Source organism: Elgaria multicarinata, chromosome 3 (genome assembly GCF_023053635.1).
Source record: "Elgaria multicarinata webbii isolate HBS135686 ecotype San Diego chromosome 3, rElgMul1.1.pri, whole genome shotgun sequence".
Lineage (NCBI taxonomy): Eukaryota > Metazoa > Chordata > Lepidosauria > Squamata > Anguidae > Elgaria > Elgaria multicarinata.
The window spans coordinates 37,433,222-37,451,098 of record NC_086173.1 but is presented as its reverse complement, the minus strand read 5'-3'; the positions used below and the strand labels follow the sequence as shown (position 1 = coordinate 37,451,098).

At 48.0% G+C, this 17,877-nt stretch overlaps 1 protein-coding gene across 3 annotated transcripts in view; it reads right to left on the bottom strand.

The window, feature by feature from the left end:
* Window positions 1-2,939: 2,939 nt before the first annotated feature.
* The window catches only part of KMT2D (lysine methyltransferase 2D), a 104,903-nt gene continuing 89,965 nt past the window's right edge, over window positions 2,940-17,877 (bottom strand). For all 3 annotated transcript variants that reach the window (XM_063119945.1, XM_063119946.1, XM_063119948.1), the window contains exons 49-55: window positions 15,856-17,002; window positions 14,464-14,600; window positions 13,958-14,088; window positions 12,051-12,336; window positions 11,052-11,125; window positions 8,390-8,498; window positions 2,940-6,377 (exon numbers count right to left, since the gene is read on the bottom strand). In XM_063119945.1, coding sequence (XP_062976015.1) covers window positions 6,285-6,377; window positions 8,390-8,498; window positions 11,052-11,125; window positions 12,051-12,336; window positions 13,958-14,088; window positions 14,464-14,600; window positions 15,856-17,002 — 1,977 coding nt within the window. In that variant the 3' untranslated portion in view covers window positions 2,940-6,284. The remainder of the gene's footprint in view (window positions 6,378-8,389; window positions 8,499-11,051; window positions 11,126-12,050; window positions 12,337-13,957; window positions 14,089-14,463; window positions 14,601-15,855; window positions 17,003-17,877) is intronic.

The following is a 17,877-nucleotide window of genomic DNA, read 5'->3' as shown; positions in this document are numbered from 1 at the left end:
TCTTGTGCAGTGCTGACGTGGGCCTGTACGAAGAATGGTTTGACATGCACAGCAATAGGCCATGCACATTGTGACAAACAAGGCGACTGAGAACTTGTGCTTCACTGATACTCCTGTGCATCTTTAATCAAGCTGTGTTTAATGGGGAAGCTGCTCCAAAAATGCTGGAGAAAAGCCTGAGTTCCTTAGTTCAGCTTTCTCCTCTTCCTTGCAAAGCTCACTGGCTAAGGACCACAGGGAAATATTTTCTAGGCGCTCCCCTTTTAAGTTGATTTGCTTCCCCTGGACCACTCCACATTCAAATATTTTAAAAAGTTACTCTTGAAAAGAAAAATAACCAAAGCCATTAGACCAAGAAGTAAAAGCACTCAAAGTCGCAATGTTACTTTATCCATAAGCACGCTTGGTAGCTGATTGAAGTGATTTCAAAATCCTTTTCTATGAGTTAGGTGCTATAAACTTGATCATAGAATCATAGAATCATAGAATGGCAGAGCTGGAAGGGGCCTACAAGGCCATCGAGTCCAACCCCGTGCTCAATGCAGGAATCCACCCTAAAGCATCCCTGACAGATGCTTGTCCAGCTGCCTCTTGAATGCCTCTAGTGTGGGAGAGCCCACAACCTCACCAGGCAACTGATTCCATTGTCGTACTGCTCTAACAGGAAGTTTTTCCTGACGTCCAGCTGGAATCTGGCTTCCTTTAACTTGAGCCCGTTATTCCGTGTCCTGCACTCTGGGAGGATCAAGAAGAGATCCTGGCCCTCCTCTGTGTGACAACTTTTTAAGTATTTGAAGGATGCTATCATGTCTCCCCTCAATCTTCTCTTCTCCAGGCTAAACATGCCCAGTTCTTTCAGTCTCTCTTCATAGGGCTTTGTTTCCAGACCCCTGATCATCCTGGTTTCCCTCCTCTGAACACGCTCCAGCTTGTCTGCATCCTTCTTAAATTGTGGAGCCCAGAACTGGACGCAATACTCTGGATGAGGCCTAACCAGGGCCGAATAGAGAGGAACCAGTACCTCACGTGATTTGGAAGCTATACTTCTATTAATGCAGCCCAAAATAGCACTTGCCTTTCTTGCAGCCATATCGCACTGTTGGCTCATATTCAGCTTGCGATCTACAACAATTCCAAGATCCTTCTTGTTTGTAGTATTGCTGAGCCAAGTATCCCCCATCTTGTAACTGTGCCTTTGGTTTCTATTTCCTAAATGTAGAACTTGGCATTTATCCCTATTAAATTTCATTCTGTTGTTTTCAGCCCAGCACTCCAGCCTATCAAGATCACTTTGAAGTTTGTTTCTGTCTTCCAGGGTATTAGCTATCCCACCCAATTTTGTGTCATCTGCAAATTTGATAAGCGTTTCCTGCACCTCCTCGTCCAAATCATTAATAAAAATGTTGAAGAGCACAGGGCCCAGGAGTACTCCACTTGTTGCCTCTCCCCAGTTTGAGAAGGTTCCATTGATAAGTACTCTTTAAGTCTGATTCTGTAGCCAACTGTGAATCCACCTAATAGTTGTTCCATCTAGCCCACTTTTAGCTAGTTTGTTAATAAGAATATCATGGGGCACTTTGTCAAAAGCTTTGCTGAAGTCAAGATATATGACATCCACAGCATTCCCACAGTCCACAAGGGAGGTTACCCGATCAAAAAATGAGAACAAATTAGTCTGACAGGACTTGTTCCTGACAAATCCATGTTATCACCACATTGATTTCAAGGTGTTTACAGATTGACTTCTTTATAATCTGCTCCAGAATTTTCCCAGGGATGGATGTCAGACTGACTGGTCTGTAGTTCCCAGGTTCCTCCTTTTTGCCCTTTTTGAAGATAGGGACAACGTTAGCCCTCCTCCAGTCATCCGGCACCTCACCTGGATAGTCTCTTGATGATAGTCAATGATAGTCTCTTAACACAACATTTGCCATGACCTTAAAAGTGGCCAATACCACCAGCACCAGAGCTATCTTTTGGAGAAAGGAAGGGAGTGAGTGAAAAAAAAGAGGGGGAAGTAATCAGTGAGCTCACATACTTTCTGATGGTAGAAACATCAAGAAGACCTGCTTTAATTTTTCAGGACACCCTGGTATTCAATCTGGGAACTATTGTTGCAGACTCCCCCAGACTGACCACCATGTAACTTATCTTAAAAGAAATTACTCTGTAACAATTGTTAAGATCTAATGCTCATACTTAAAAAATACTTCCCCCACCTGGTATTGGGAGATCTGAGGAGTTGTATTCCAACCTGTGTTGGAATACAACCCAAAATCCCCCAGTAATCCAACACATCTGAAGGGCAGCACATTGGGGAAGGTACTAAAGCAGTAATGCTAATTCTCTTCTTTCTACACGCCCCCATCCCAAATCAGCAATAGTTGGGTTCTGAGAAACTACTAGGAATAGGTTGGGAGGAAGTCTATTCCCAAGATCCTGTCCTATCGTTGAGATTCAAAGCACAGCTGCTTGTCTCCGAAGAAGCTACTGAAGGGGTGGCCAAGGGTCTTGGGCATTCACAGTGGTCTATTTTCCTCTCTTGGAACAGTGGCTCCCCACGCAGCAAGCCGCTTTTGAGCAGAAGCAACTTTCAAAAACAGTTTGCAATACTAAAAAAACTGGCGCTTCCTCTAAGGATCGATGACAGACTGAAGGCAGGGGGAAATTGAAAATAGGTGCTGTGGAGAAAGTGCAAAGCTCAGACATAAGGCATGAAAGGATGCCATGGTTGGCCCACTGAGGGTATTCAGCCTAGCACTGACTATGCAGACTCAGTGTTCTGTAATGCAGGGGGACTTTGTATAACCTGGCAAATGGCTTATGAGAGAAGGCAGTTCCGTCTCTCTCTCTCTCTCTCTCTCTCTCTCACACACACACACCCACCCAAACCTAAACACAGAAAAATCAAACTTAAACCACGACTCAAATACTTTAAATGCAATTTAGTGGGTTTTTTATTTCTTTTAAAAATCTTCTTAGAGAAGCAAAATTGGGAACCAATTCTTTTTCATCTTTGCACTTAAGTTATATACATTTCAAAACTGTACCCATTACAAAACATGCCACGTACAAGGGTGTTTTTTTGTTTGCTTTTATTTATTTTTTTAAGGAATCTTTCTGTTTGTTTTCAGCTCTTTGCTCTCATTACGAAGGACAACTCTGCTACACAGAAATCACACACACGAAGTAATAAAACCCCAAAACACAAAATATAATTCCTCACAAAGTCCACACTTTATTTTTTAAAAAGTGATTATTTTGGGTTCATAAAAGGGTTAAAACTTAATATATATAATATGTGCAACTGTAAACAGAAGTATGGGACAAGGCTTCAAATGCGATTATACAGGCAGAGAACTTTAAAAAAGTTTTAGCTTCAAGACTGGGTTATAGTTTATATAAAAATTAAAAACTGTATAGTCTTTCTTCATCAGCTAAAATCTACAGGATTATCTTAAACTCTAACCGTCATCCAAAAAAATCTTGACAATCTATTATATTCAGTCACTTTTATCTTTTTTTTTAAAATCTCTCTCAAGCTTTTAAACCTTTGTAGCAATTCTTTAAAATTTATTTTTTTTACATCTTTACAGCCTTCCAAATCAATGGAAAGACACACAAACAAATCCAAAGAGACAAAAAAAAATTGTATACTGGCTTTAACTCAAACCTTTATTTTAAAACGACGTCCAGTGGTTTTGTTACTGATAAAAACTTCCCCCCTGCTCTACACAAATGCCATCTTATTTACAATTTTAATTACTTAATAATTTGTCATCTCCCCTTCCCCGGTCCCCGTTTCTAACCGTCATAGCTGAGAACGGTTTGCAGAAGCAGCTTTTTTCACTCAAGAACATGGTTCTCATCTTGCCGACAAGTTAAAAAAGAAAGGTACTTTTGCGTGCTAACCCTGATTTTATGCCCCACCTAACCCCGCAATGAAAGATAGGTCGTTGCCACGTTCTCTCTGCATGGTGTCAATCGGGTCAGAGTATGAGCTGTGGCCTGCTAAATCTCTTAATGCCACTCTGACAGGCATGTTGGGGGACGTGTATATATATTTGTGTGTATGTGTTTTAAAGGGGGAAGAGGGAAATGGTGCAATTGTGCGTTAAAAGTTCTCAACTGTACAAAGTTAGTCAAGAGAGTCTTATTAGTAAAGACTCTGCCACTTTTGCCCCTCCCCCATACCAACTTAGGTTCAAGGGGTACCAGCAATCCTCCAAAGTTTCATTCAATAGCAGGGAGACCGTGTCCGTCCGTCTGTCCCAGTCCCCTGTATAATGCCCACATTTTGCCTTCCATTAATACATAATCTCCCTACGTGGGGGGAAGATCCTGCTGGGCAGATGGCTCTTAAGATACTGGTTATAAACTGATTCTGTTTTCTTAAAAAAAAAAAAAAAAGAGGGGGGGGAAATATAGTATCTATATACACACAGAGAAAGCATAAAAACGGGTTCTTTACACACTCCCCCTTCCCACCCAAAGTTCTGTCAATAAACAAGTCTTCCCTCTCGTCGCCTTCCCACCCAGGGTTGGGGCGGGGGAGAGGAGGGGTTCTGCAGAGAGCTCCCCAGCAGTCCGGAAAAACGCTGCAGCCAGGGCATTCCTCCCCATGCTAGTTCAAATATATACACAATATATATAAATAGATAAATAAACCCAAACTCTGCAATGTGCCAACATCTAGCTCACACACACACTCACTCTTACACACACACACGAGCCTTCAGAGCAGCAAGTTGATCATGGGAAACTGGAGTGGGAACTGGGACTGTAGGGAGACGGGTTTAGCCAAGAGACAACTCTCCCCCCTTCCACCCCGTAATATCAGAGCTAGCTGCTCTCCATCGGCCTGGTAATCAAGCCCATGCGCCTTGCTTAGCAGATGGGCAAAAATGCTTTGGGCTCCGTTGGAGAAGCTCTGCCAGAGGGAGGTGCTGGGGTTGGCATCAGGTGACCTTGATCTCTTCGTTCCCCGACGCATTGGCACATTCAAACCACCATACCATACCTCGCAGTGTGATCTGCCCCTCTTGTCGCTGGATGGGAAACTACGGCGTTCATTTCAGCAATTCAGCCTTAAAGGGTTCTAGGAGACCATCTCACTTTTGGTGGCGGAGGGGAGAGAGGAGAAATGGAGTGGGGGCGGCGGAGGACAATCCCAGGAGAAGACACTTCCCACCTCCACCGGGATACTGTTCCCATGTGTGCCAGGGCAGCTGTGGCTCTCCACGTTCAGGAAAGAGGGCTCAAAAAGCAGGAGGGTGGCACAGCGAGGGGCTCAATATTAGAGAAAAACAAAACAGCAAAGTCTAACACTTCAAATGAGGTAGGTTCAAGTGCGGATGCTCCTCGCGCATGGAAGATGGGGAGGTGGGGAGGCAGAGGAAGGGAAGATCTATTTCCAGCTTCTGCAAGTCAGTGCCTGCGCTCCGCTGAAAGAAGTACTTTTTTTTTTTCCAAAAGAAGCACATATGCACACACACACTCACACTCCCCCCTTTTCAAATCCGACACCTAAATGTATACAAAATCCAGAGCCAGGGGGGCTCTAGAAGGTGGATTGTCAAGCTAATGAGTTTCTTTGAAGCCTCTTGTTACCTTGGTAGATTAGCAAGCAATAGATATTAGGTTTTTCTTTGTTTTTTTAAAAAACTCACGCGCACACAAAAAAATGTCCTAAACACGCATACACACACAGAGGGAAAAAAAGAGTTACAAATTCTTCTCCGGGGATCCGATAGCCATGCTGCAGTCCCCTTCCCCCAGCTCTGCTAGACAGAATGCCCCGATCTCCTCCCAGTATATTTCTGAAGTCCATTATTTACAGGTGCACAGGGGCGGAAGGGGTCCCCGTTTCAGCCTCAAAAGAAAAATACTAAAAAGAAAACCCTGAGTTGCCAGTTTATCAGTTCCCCACCCCAGATGGGGTTGCTAGTGGCTGTTGCCTTCTGCTGGGGAGAAGCAGGTTGCTTTGCCTGGAAGGAGGAGGCAGCTGGATCTGACAGCCAAAACCGCCAGCTTGATAGAATACCTTAACCAAGATTGGCGCGCAGTGGCAGATATGCTGACGTCACCCCTCTCACTTTGGGTCCCAGCTGCCCCACAAGCATGTTGGGGTGGTGGATTCCAATCATGCTTTCCCTGGGTGATTTCCTGCTGCGCTGGAGGGTCGGGAGAGCTGGTAGGACAGGCCTCTCTCCGCAGAGCCTCCTGCGCCCCTTGTGCTGGGCAGTCAGGGCATCCCCCTGCCTCGTCTGACGAGCCTGTTTGGGCTAGTTCATCCATTTCCTGCAGTTCCAGGCTCCACAATGGCACGGGATCTTGTGCTGATCATCTTCAAAATCAAACTGGTAGTCATACGTCAGCTGTGGACGAAGGATACCAGACGAGAATGAGGATCGGCCTTCCCTCCCGCCCCTTCCCCCCCCCCCACCACCACCTTGCCCATCCTTACTGCAGCCACGCTCACTCCAAGACTTTCTTCAGTTGAACAAAATCTAAATACAAATCAACTTCTATACTGCTTTCACCAAGAAGGTAGCAACGAAGTGAGGAAGGAACAGGAACAAAGACTCCTCTTTAACGTACGAACTCTAGGTTCCCCTTTGGAACAGAAGAAGCTGCCCAATCTTGCATGCTCTGGCTGGCAGCTATGGCCCTCCAGGGTTTCTGGCACAGAAGAGTCATTTCCTATCACTGCCTGCCTGATCCCTTTATCTGGAAATGCCGGGAACTGAACCTGGCATCTTCTGCATGCCAAGCATGTGCCACTGCCCCAGAGTGAGGGTCCCTCTATGAGAAAACGAAAGAATGACGGCCCGGCTAAACCATTCTCAAGATGCCTCTACCAGTCCAGTCAAGAAAGCAGAGCAAGAGCCCTCTGGGATATCCTTGCAGGACTCCCTTCAACATAAACATAAAGGTATTCTTGCACATAAAGAGTCGCAACATGTAAGGAGGACACGTCTGAATAACCCCTACAGGCATGTTTGCCTTTCATTCATGGCAGTGAAGTACACGGCCACTACATTACAGACAGAGAACCAATTCAAAGATGTGCCAATATCTGAGCGTTACCAACAGTGTTTTGTAGAGATTTGAATTCGCAGTCTCACACACTATCTCAGTCTCAGCACCATGTACATTGATGGTGCTAAATAAATAAATAAATAATAATAATAACTATTCATTTGTCTACACTAATTCCTGGCACTCGTGCACTCCTGGCTATGCCACTGCGACATGGTTTAGTCCCCTTTGTTGCTCACATTGTGTGCATGCACAAGACAGTGGACAAGGAACCCAACCCAACACACACTCAGACGCTGGTACAGATTAAAAAATGAAAGAATGTACCCCCACAAAGCTAGTTTTTCGTAGGGTGGCCACACAATGCCCCACCTCCAGGGTGGCCTGCAACATGTACCATGAGCCTATTACAAAATAAGCAGGCAGGTAAATTTAAAAGACAGGCCATGTAGCACATAGGCACTGACGGTGAAGTCATACAAATAACTTGCCATCTTTCTTTCTTTCTTCTAAGCCTGGGATGAGGGTGAGTGGCAATATCCATTAGCCCTGGAGAAGCTTGGACATTTCCCTTCAGTGCCAACGCATGGTCTGGTGGCCCCTGATGCAGCCACCTTCTTGAAGCTAAGCAGGCCTGGTCTTGGTCAGAGCCTGGATAAGAAACCATTGGAGGAAGCCCACCTGGAGTTCCAGGATGGGAGGAGCTGCAGCCCAGTGGGCGGAGCATCTGCTTTGCATGCAGAAGGCCCCAGATTCCACCCCCAGCATCTCCATGCAACACTAGGAAAGAATCCTGCCTCAAACCTCAGCGATCCATGGCTTCCGTTCAGTGTCAACAATCCTGGACTAGATGGACCAACGGCCTGACCCAGTATAAAGCAGATTCCTAAGTTCCTATGATGGAAGCAAGGAAGGCAGAGTATAAAACGTTCTCAATCAGCCTTCCCCAATGTGGTACCTTCCAGATGTTTTAGACTACAACCCCCTTCATCCCTGCTCATTGGCTATGCTAGCTGAGGTTGATGGGAATTGTGGTCCAAAACATCAGGAGGGCAACACGTTAGGGAAGAGCATACTAAAATCAGGAGTGGGCAACTTATGGCCCTGGAGACGTTTTGGCCGACAAACCCCATGATCCCTAATCATTTGCTATGGCAGATGGGAGTTGTAGGCCAAGACATCTGGAGGGCCACAAGTTGCCCTGCCCTCTTCTAAACAAATAGACTCAGTCTCCTATTGCTCTACAAGCACTTTCTTCACAGACCCCCTTCCTGGTTCAGGATTGTGCACCTAAACACCCCTGCCTTGCTCTCCCCCCTTCCCCACCCCAGAGTAATCCAATCCCCACCTCCTCTCCCTTGGGTATTCGGCGACTCGAGATGATGATTATCTTGTCCTCCTTGTCAAAAGTCACAACCTCAGCCACGCAATTGGGAGCGCAGGAGTGATTGATGTACCTGGGAGGAAAAGAAGAGAGAAGGACAGCTATGAGCATGAGGAAGGATGCAGGGACCCCGGACCCTTCTCCGTGGCAGCGCATTTTAACGAGGCCACCACAAGGGCTCAGTCCTTTTTTTAATTCATTTTTGTTGCGGAATTTGCCATTCCTCGGAATGTTCTTGAAGTTTGGGAAAGTTTTTTTTTTTAGGAGAATGACTGCAGCAGGACTCCTGGGTCCAATCATAATGTTGCATGAGAACTGAGGGCTTATTAGGTCAAAGGAGAGCTGCCAACTAGGAGAAAAAGAAGGAGTCGGGAGCCTCAGGTCATAGCCCTGGCTCTGGGAAGGCAGCATCCGCAATGGCCAAAGAAATCTCAGATGTAGTATTTCTCAGGCTTTATCCTTTTGGCAGGTGAGGGGACGCCATAGCTGAAACCCAGTATCTCCTCTCATTACTATCCTGGGCACTTAATTCTACAGGCCACGTAAGTTAAACCCACAAGCTGACTCCATAGTCCTCAAAGCAGCACTTCCTGCTAAGCTCTGCAAACGTGAGAAAGAGAGTGAGGGGGATGTTATGCTCACTTAAGGTCAGCTTGGCTCCCTCAGTCCACCTCTGCCACCCTCAATTTGTGCTGCTTGTGACCCCAGCACGCCCCCTGCTGGTCTGCCAAACCCCCTAGCTAAGATGAACAACCCTCTTCAACTTGGTAGAAGAAGCTCCTCTGTGCTCTTGCTCCGGATCTGGTTGCATCTGGCAGGTCCTCACAGATCAGCAATTCGGTGGACACAATTTGATATATATATATTTTTAAAAAAGCAGTCAGGTTAACACACACACAGTGCTAGTCATCTGGTTTTAAGGGAAATCAGACTGCAATACTAACCTGAAAGTCTATGCTTAAAATCTCATAAAGCGGAATCCATAATGTTCCTTGAAATACATTGAGCCGGTTTGCACAATACGAGGGGGGATAATAAAGCACGGTTCCTTGTTAGCCATCCTGCATGTGCTAGTCACATGCCAGGTGATTTCTCTAGTTACCCTTGCTGGGCGTGGCTTGTCATGACATCCGAATCTGGCGAGGATGGATAAGAAGCCACCCAGTAACCCTAAAATGGAGCATGAGTTTTGGTGGCTTATTAACCACCCCAGCCATCCACCCTTGTTGGGTTTGGATGCCATGACAAGCCATGCTTGGCGAAGGTAATTAGGGAAATCAGCTGGCACATAACCAGCACCCACAGGGGTGGTTAACAAGCCACTGTGGCTTATTAACCACCCTCGAGTCATGCAAACCTAGTCACTGGGGCTGTTCACACAACACATTAAGCCACACTTAGTGGTTGAGTATAGGTTGTTTTGAACCATGGGTTGGTTGTTGAACCATGAGTTAGCATGTTGTCTGAATGCAGACAGATTAGCTTGTTAATCACTCTGAACAACCCAACAACAAACCATGGATTCTCAAGGTGGCTTGTTTGAGAAAAATAAGCCACGCTGTAAGGTTATCAAGCCACCCTGGCTGCATTCAGACAATATGCTAAGCACGGTTCAACAAACAACCCACGGTTCAAAATAACCCACACTCAACCGAGTGTGGGTTAGCGTTTTGTGTGAACAGCCCCACTGAGTGAAAGCATGGTTTGCTATGTAAAACTATTGAACAATGGGGGAGAGAGCTAACAAACTTCTTAAGGAAAGCTTTCTAAATTGCCCAATATTTATTTATTTATTAAATTTATATACCGCTTTCTTGCAAACTCTCATAGTTTAGTGGAACAATACTAATATTAATACATAACATATAGCAATAAAAATACAATAAAATAATTACTGGTCTGGGTCATCACTCAAGGAAAGCAAGCATGAAGAGGTTGTCTTGAGCAGACATCTAAAGATCAACACTGAAGATGCCTTCAGTACATGACCTACAATGGGTCATGTATTCATTAATTGTAGCAGATCATTTATATTTTTGACCATCATTACACCAGCAGTATGAATGTTTACATTCCTTCTCATGGAGGGAAAAAAACCCCTGTTCTGACAAGTAATGAGCAACCATTGCTTCTGGGAAGTTTGGGGCTCTTAGGCCCCAATCCAGCGCACAGTCAAGCATGCTTAGATCCGTTGATTTCAACTCTATTCTGGATTGTTTTCTTCATCGGAGAGAGGCTGCATAGTGAGAGCTTCCTTAGTGTCTTTACATGTCTACATTGGGAACCAAAGAGAAATCTATTGTTCATGATCTCCACTCCCCCAATCTATAAGCAAATATAGTTCTGCAATATAAAACCTATGGAGCCTGCATGGCCCAAAATGTTGGATTGTGATCCTAAGTAGCATAAAGGCTTTATTTAGTTCCAAACTGTTATGGCAACCACGTACATTTGTTCAGAAAACATAGGAGTTAAGTTGTGATTGAAATCAATGATTTAAAAAGATGTGTTTTCTTTGGCCAATTTTAAGATCAACCCAACCTGATCAATAAAACCTGTGAATGGATCAACAGAGTGAAGCCTTTGGCTCTGGATATAAACGCTTTCACAGCATAGCCTCACTCACCTGGCAGGGCCGCCAGTCAGCGTGGCATCAATGACATGCTCATTGTTGATACGGAACATGTAGATCCCTCGGTTCTGGGAGGGGAAGAAAAATTATATCGTCTGTTTAGGAACCAATGTCTCACGGTCTTGCACTCAACTTCAGCTGAGTATACATTGGTAATTATACAATTCGAGCTTATTTTCGTGCTCTGCTAAAGGATGCGGAGTGTGAGTGTCAGGACTAGACCTGGAAGGGGCTCCTGTACATTTCAGAGTTGGACAGAAGGGAGGATTCTGTCAGGTGTGGCTTCTTCTGCTACAGCCACTCAGTGACGTGGTAACCCTAAGGGGCAGTGGAATAGGAGGACCCATTTTATTCAACATTTTGAACTACAGTAGATCAGGCAAGTCTCAACCTTGTTCACCATCACACCAATCTTGTAAGGAAGGCCACTGCTAGGAAAGCCTGAAGAATTTGATATTTGCCAGTCTGCACATCTCAGACCAAGATCTGGACTGGGGAGGGGGGGGTTGCATTTCCCCCAGTTCTCAGCTCAAAGGATATATCAAAATGCATTTAAAAACATGTATTTGTGTGTGGGGGAGGAGGATATACATTAAGATGGGGGAAATCATTCAGGGAAAGAATGACAACAAAGTCAGTCCAAAAACGTGGATCTGGAAGCTAGAGATCTCGGACTAAAATCCGATTCTCAGTGATCAGGCCTCATCCGTACCACCAGCCAAGCCCTCCTCCCTTTCTGATTCCGGTAACCATCAAGACGCACACGTCTGAAACAAGACAGAATGATACCAAGCCTCCATCTCTCGCACACAAGAGACATAGACACGCTGCCCGAAGCAAGGCTCTCTCCATCAAGATGGGTACCAGTGACCCAAAGCAGGATCCTGGTCTCCCAAGCCAGAGCCCTCTCCATCTAATTAGAGGTCAGGTGCTTCTACCCCCATGTCTCCCCATCCCAAGAACATGCCAGGAAAGGGGTCTTGCTCCGCCTACCTGCTCCTCGTAGATCTTCTCGCGCCGGTTAGCCACCTCATTGCGTATGATGGTGCCGATGTATTCGATGACCATGGTGTGCTTCTCTATGTCCTTGGCCGCATAGAGCCCGAGGCCCTGGATGCGGGAGCGTGCCAGGTACACGTTGTTCTTCCATTCTGTCTTGAGGCGGCGGTACTGTGAGGACTTTGAGTGCACAAACTGCTTGCTATATGGCGTGTTGGTTTCACCCGTGAACGTGCTCTGGTAAGCTTTGGACATGCTGGTGCTATTCAGAGTGTGGGGCCTTGGGAAGGTGTTGGGGGAGGGGCAAAGAAGGGGGGAAAAAGATGTGAAGCCTACCAGAACAGGAGCCAAGAATTAGGACAGAGCAGGAGCCCAGGGGGTGGGGTGGGGAGATTGTTCCCCAAGACACCCACTCCCACAACAGGCATGACATCAGGCAGCAAACCCTTCCTTCCCAAAGCCCTCCCCCACCCCTTATTTATTCTTTACTTACTATTACATTTATATCCCGCCTTTTTTCCCTCCAAGGAACCCAAGGTGGCATACATAATCCTCCTCCCCTCCATGTTATCCTCACAATAACGATCCTGTGGGGTAGGTTGGGCTGAGAGTCTGTGACTGGCCCAAAGTCGCCCAGTGGGTTTCCATGGCTGAGTGGGGACTAGAACCCGGATCTCCCAACTCCCAGTCCAACACCTTAGCCACTACACCACACTGTCTCTCTTATGTCATCAGTCTCCCACTCAGCACTAGAGAAAGGCAGCCTCTGTGTAAAGCTGAGCTGGGGAAACCTTTCCAGAGCGGAGTCTTTGAGGATGGCAGAAAACCTGGCGGGCTGGATGGAGGTGGGCTGGAGTTTCCCCACTTCTGCTGCAAAGGCATTGTTCACCTGATGCTAAGCTGCAACCATCCTTAAGGAACGGCATTCCTGGAACAGCTACACTGGCAGATTAAATCTGAGTGTGCTAATGACGAGGAGGATGAAGCAGCTCAATCTAGCTCTTGTTTATCAACTTCTTCAGGGCAGCAATTCTGACTCATGAAACTGTTTATAGGTGGTGACCAATTCTCAATGGATAGTTCAGGAGTCTACAAATCTGTATAGCTACCATCACAGCATGGATCATAGAATTTGGTCTAGAGGAGTTTCCAGGAGTTGGGGAGTAGTATGACTAAAAAGGCAGCTCAAGTTCCCCGTCCTTGACGTTCAGGGTCTACAACGCAATGCCCTTTGATGCCGCCCTAAGAGTCCCAATTCCACAATTCACAATTAAAAAACAAAACTATGTAACGTACACTTCAGGTTCTTTCACAAATAACGAAAAACCCACACGCCAAAAAATAGGACATGGAAGTAGAACCAAATTTGCACAAGACTTATTTCAGCTGCAGGATCTACAATCCACCCCACCCTCAAAAGCATACAGTTCGAGAGCCCTATAAGACAAGCCGTTCTTCCTTCAAGACAAAGAAGTGAAGGGGGGGCGAGAAACACCGGGTTCTTTCTACATTTGATAACTTCTCAGGCTATGGATAACTTGCTACTGACTTCCTATGTCTTTGTGCCATGGAAATAGAGGAAGCCGTCTTGTACCAGCTCAGACTATTTGGCCATCTAGAGCAATCCCTGTCTGAGCCGCTCAGTGGCAACTCTCCAAGGTCTCAGCCAGGGAGGCGTCCTTCCCAACCACCACCACCACACTATTTTTCCCCAGGAGATGACGAGGATCGAACCTGGGACTTTCTGCATGTAGAGCAGGTGCTCTACCACTGAGCTACACACACCCTTAAAAGGGCTCCTCCATCGCGATCAGGGTCTTGAATAGCTGTCTCAGGGAGGCCTGTGCATTCCCAGCCAAGGCCTCAGCCCAGAGCAGCCGTCAAGCTGCTGTCATGCTCACCGTTTGTAGTGTGTGAGGATTTTGGGCTCTGACCGGGCGCAACCAGTGGGATTGATCATGAGTGGCAGCTCCATGAGTGGATGGCGCCCGTAGCGGAACAGGTAGTTCTGGCAGCTCTCTACACCAGGCAGCTGGGAAGAGAAGGGGGCACATTGATATCACACCCATGACTGCACAAGCCCTCTTTTCCCACCCCACTCTGGGGCACGATATTGACCCAGCCCCACAAACAGAGCTAAGGGGTCCCCAGTGCAAACCCATCCACATCGCACCAAGTTCAGCTGATATAAAGGGGTCTTGGCACTGCCAGAAGTGACCTCGGCACTGATGCTCAGGACCAGCAGCCCTCCAACCCTTGCAAAGACCCACACCTGGGCTTTAACCCCTGTCTTCAGTGCCCCTGAGCCCAATGCGCATCCTCTTTGCTTCCTATGGTCCTTACCCTCGTCAGTCACCTCCTCCCACACTAAATTTCACAGGTTTGGTTTCTCGTGTTTGATACATACGGACTCGGCGATGCGCAGCACAGCATGCACCGTCAAGCCGAAGAGCTCTTCTCCCTTCAGATACTCAGGGAAAAGTCGCAGCATGTCAGCTTCTCTGCGCATCATGGCCACTGGTTCGATGATGCGGTTCCACACAGCTGTAGCAAGGGAAGAGGAAAGGAGTCACAGAGAATCAAACCCCCTTTTTTTTACCCTTGCCCAAGAAGTCAGCCACTCATCTGTCCCCGGTGGGGTAGAATCGGATCCCAGGCTACAAACTCAGCGAAACGCCTTGCCTCGTTGCAGACTTCACCCAGAGGATTTTGTGGTTCCAGTAAGGATTTGACAAATCCATGCAGAAAATATGCACAATCCTAAGGTGGCAACGAAGTGAGCACTAAAGCAGCCCAATAACTGCTCCGTGGTGGACTACAGCCCGATTTCTGGAAACTCTGGAAATCCTCGACAAGAGGCCAGAACTGAGCAAGGAGCATCTCTGTATTTGCTCCACCAACACATACACCACCCCTTCTAATTTCCTTTGCCCTCCCCATCAACCTGGCTCAACCACCTAATATTCAGAACTCCACAGAAGATTGTAAACAACTGGTCCTTGAATGATGTCGATTTTGTAAAGCTCGCACGCTCATCTAACTTACGGAGCATATTTTGATTGCAAAACTTTGGTTTTGTGAAACCACTGATTATTTACAGTGTCTTGATTTACACCTTCCTCCGATAGGAACACGATCAAGAGATGTAAGCGGCTGAAGCAACCTGACCCACCCCAACAGTAACAGTTCGTGAAAAATTTATCTGAACGGACTTATCAAAGGACAGTGGCGCTTGGGGGGGGGTGGTCACAGCATTTCAGGCACAAACACTTATGGTTCTGGCACATCTACATCTTTGTACAATTTGCAGTTTCTTCTTACAAAATGGCAATTATTACGTAGGAGGGTTGGAATGCCAGATTTGTTTTCACCTTATATGCATTCATGAGTGGGCTTTTGGGCCTAGCTGAATTTTGCCTGGCTTGCTGCTCCTGCCCTCAAAGAAACTGAGATGGCAATTCCTGCAGCATGGCCCTCATCTCCATGTTCTCCCCACTGGCACCACAGCCATAGATACTTGCACATGGATCCATAGGAACCTCCCTCCAAGCTTCTAAATCCTGCAGCTTGGCAAAACAGAGTCGAAAAAAATGCACTGAAAATTTGACTGATTTAACATCTGAACACAAATGCTGGGCATTTGGCAGGAATTACTCTAGGCCAAGAGCTGCATTCCCGGGCCGCTGCAGCTCAATTAAGCACAGCAGAATTCTAGGTATTTTTCAGGGGAAATGGATCCAGGTTGCTCTCAAAGGCAGGCAACAGCTCACGAAAAGGAGGCCTAGTGCCCGAGCTTTACCCTGTGGCGAGGAGTCTGTGAAGACCAAATCCTCCAAGCCCGGTTCCATCACTTGCACCACGAACTCCGGGCGGCCGTTGTTCTCGCAGATGGTGCAGCGGTAGCAGCAGCGCCGGTTGTTGGTCCGCAGGCTCCAGTAGATGCGGGTGGCCTCATAACCCACCGGGTAGAGGGCCGTGGCGCTGTGGAAGTCCGCCATCTGGTGGGGCAGGAGCTGCCCAATGGCGTGGAAGACCAGGCCCCCCACCCGGAACATGTGGAGGCGCTCCCCGCGCTGGATGATGCTGGCGATCTGCTTGACCTCGTCGCGCTCGATGTAGACCCGCCGGAAGACAGTGAAGGTGCTGAGCTCCTGGTCGCAGGGGCCCTTGAGCTTGTGCAGCGGACACAGCATCGTCTTGTCCTTGAAGAACATGCACTTGGCCCGGATGGCGCAGGCGAAGTGGTAGACGCTGGGGCAGCGGATGCGGTTGCAGCTGTTCGTGGCCCCCGTCTTCTGGCAAAGCGAGCACTTGGTGAGCAGGCCCCGGTGCAGCGCCACCTCCACGTTGATGAGGGCCCCGCCCTGGGTCTCGTAAACCTCCGTGGACCACAGGGCGCAGTTGAGATGCACCCAGAGGTCCAGGTCCAGGTTCAGGAGCCGAGCCGGGCCATCCGTGGCCCCGTCGCCTTCCTCGTGGCAGAAGCAGCACTTCCGCAAGTCCCGCGGCACTTTCTCGGGCCGGAGGGTGGCGGCCAGGCGCTCCACGAAGTCGGCAATCTCCCGGTCCCCGTCGCGCTTGGCGCCTCCCCCTCTCTGGATGGTGATGAGGAAGCGCAGCCGCTTCCAGCGCACCCCTTTCCACTTCTTCAGCCGCGGCTTGCTCTCCTCGCCGTCCTCCAGGGGCCGGGAGCGAGGCTTGGCTTTGGGTGGGGACTGAGGAGCTTCGTCCTTGGGGGAGGGCGGGGAAGGAGAGGGAGCAGGCAGCGGGGGCGCTTCAGGCTCCGGGGCTGGCTCCGGAGCCCTGGGGGGGCTCGGCGGGGAGGGCGCAAACGGGGAGAGGGGCGGAGAGGGTTCTTCGGGGAGCGTCAAGAGCTGCCGGACGTCCAGGTTGGCGACATTGTTGATGTAGCAGTGTTGAGCGGTCTTCTCTGGGGCTGGGCTCTCCTGGCACAGAAAGGAAGAAGGAAAGGAACAAGGTTTGAGAGAAGGGATCTCAGCCCCATTTGGTCGACCAACACTGCAAGGTATCTATGGGTGCGGCTGCATTGCATCCATGCCAATTTGCCACCAGCAGGTTAGAAAGCGTCCACTGGGTCTTCTTTTCTATGGCGCTGGGTGAATGACCGGCAACAGGGGTCAGGGGAAGCAACTGGAGGGCCCCCGAGGGAGGAGCGTGCGCTCGCCCGGGAACTAGAATCTCTAACCTTCAGAATACGGAATCCTCTCCCAGATACATCAGTGCAAATCTGGAGGGCTAGCAACTTGATTTTTTTTAAAAGGGTAAGTTGAGGTGAGCTGTTTCTTCCTCATTCTATAAGCCATTCTTACAGTCACAAAGTCCTGCTGCTGGTGGGACAACGTGTGTGCCTGCTGGAGCAGTTCTCTCTCCTCTCCCAATTTCTTTCTTTCCTAATTTACCAGGCATGTCTGGGGTACTGGTGCATGTGGGGATCTGGGCCGCAGGCACTACGACGGGCCAAGGACCAAAAGAAAAAGATAGGAGAGGTGACATTACGGAAATACTTAACAAAATGGAATAAGTAGGGGGAGGGGAGGAAAGAGAATCGGTCAGCTAGGCCGGCCTGCCATCGCAAAGGCAGATGAACAGATTTCAAGTTTATTATTTATTTATTTAGAATATTTATATACCGCTCCCCACTGAAAAATTTCGAAGGGAAATTTTTCAAAAAAGTTGGAAGGGAAGTGGCATTAAGACAGGGGTGGAAAACCTCAGGTCTGGGGCTCAGACCTGGCCCTCCCAAGGGCCCAATCTGGCCCTCCGGGGTTCCCCAGGTGGCCCCTTTCCTACAGCCCCACTC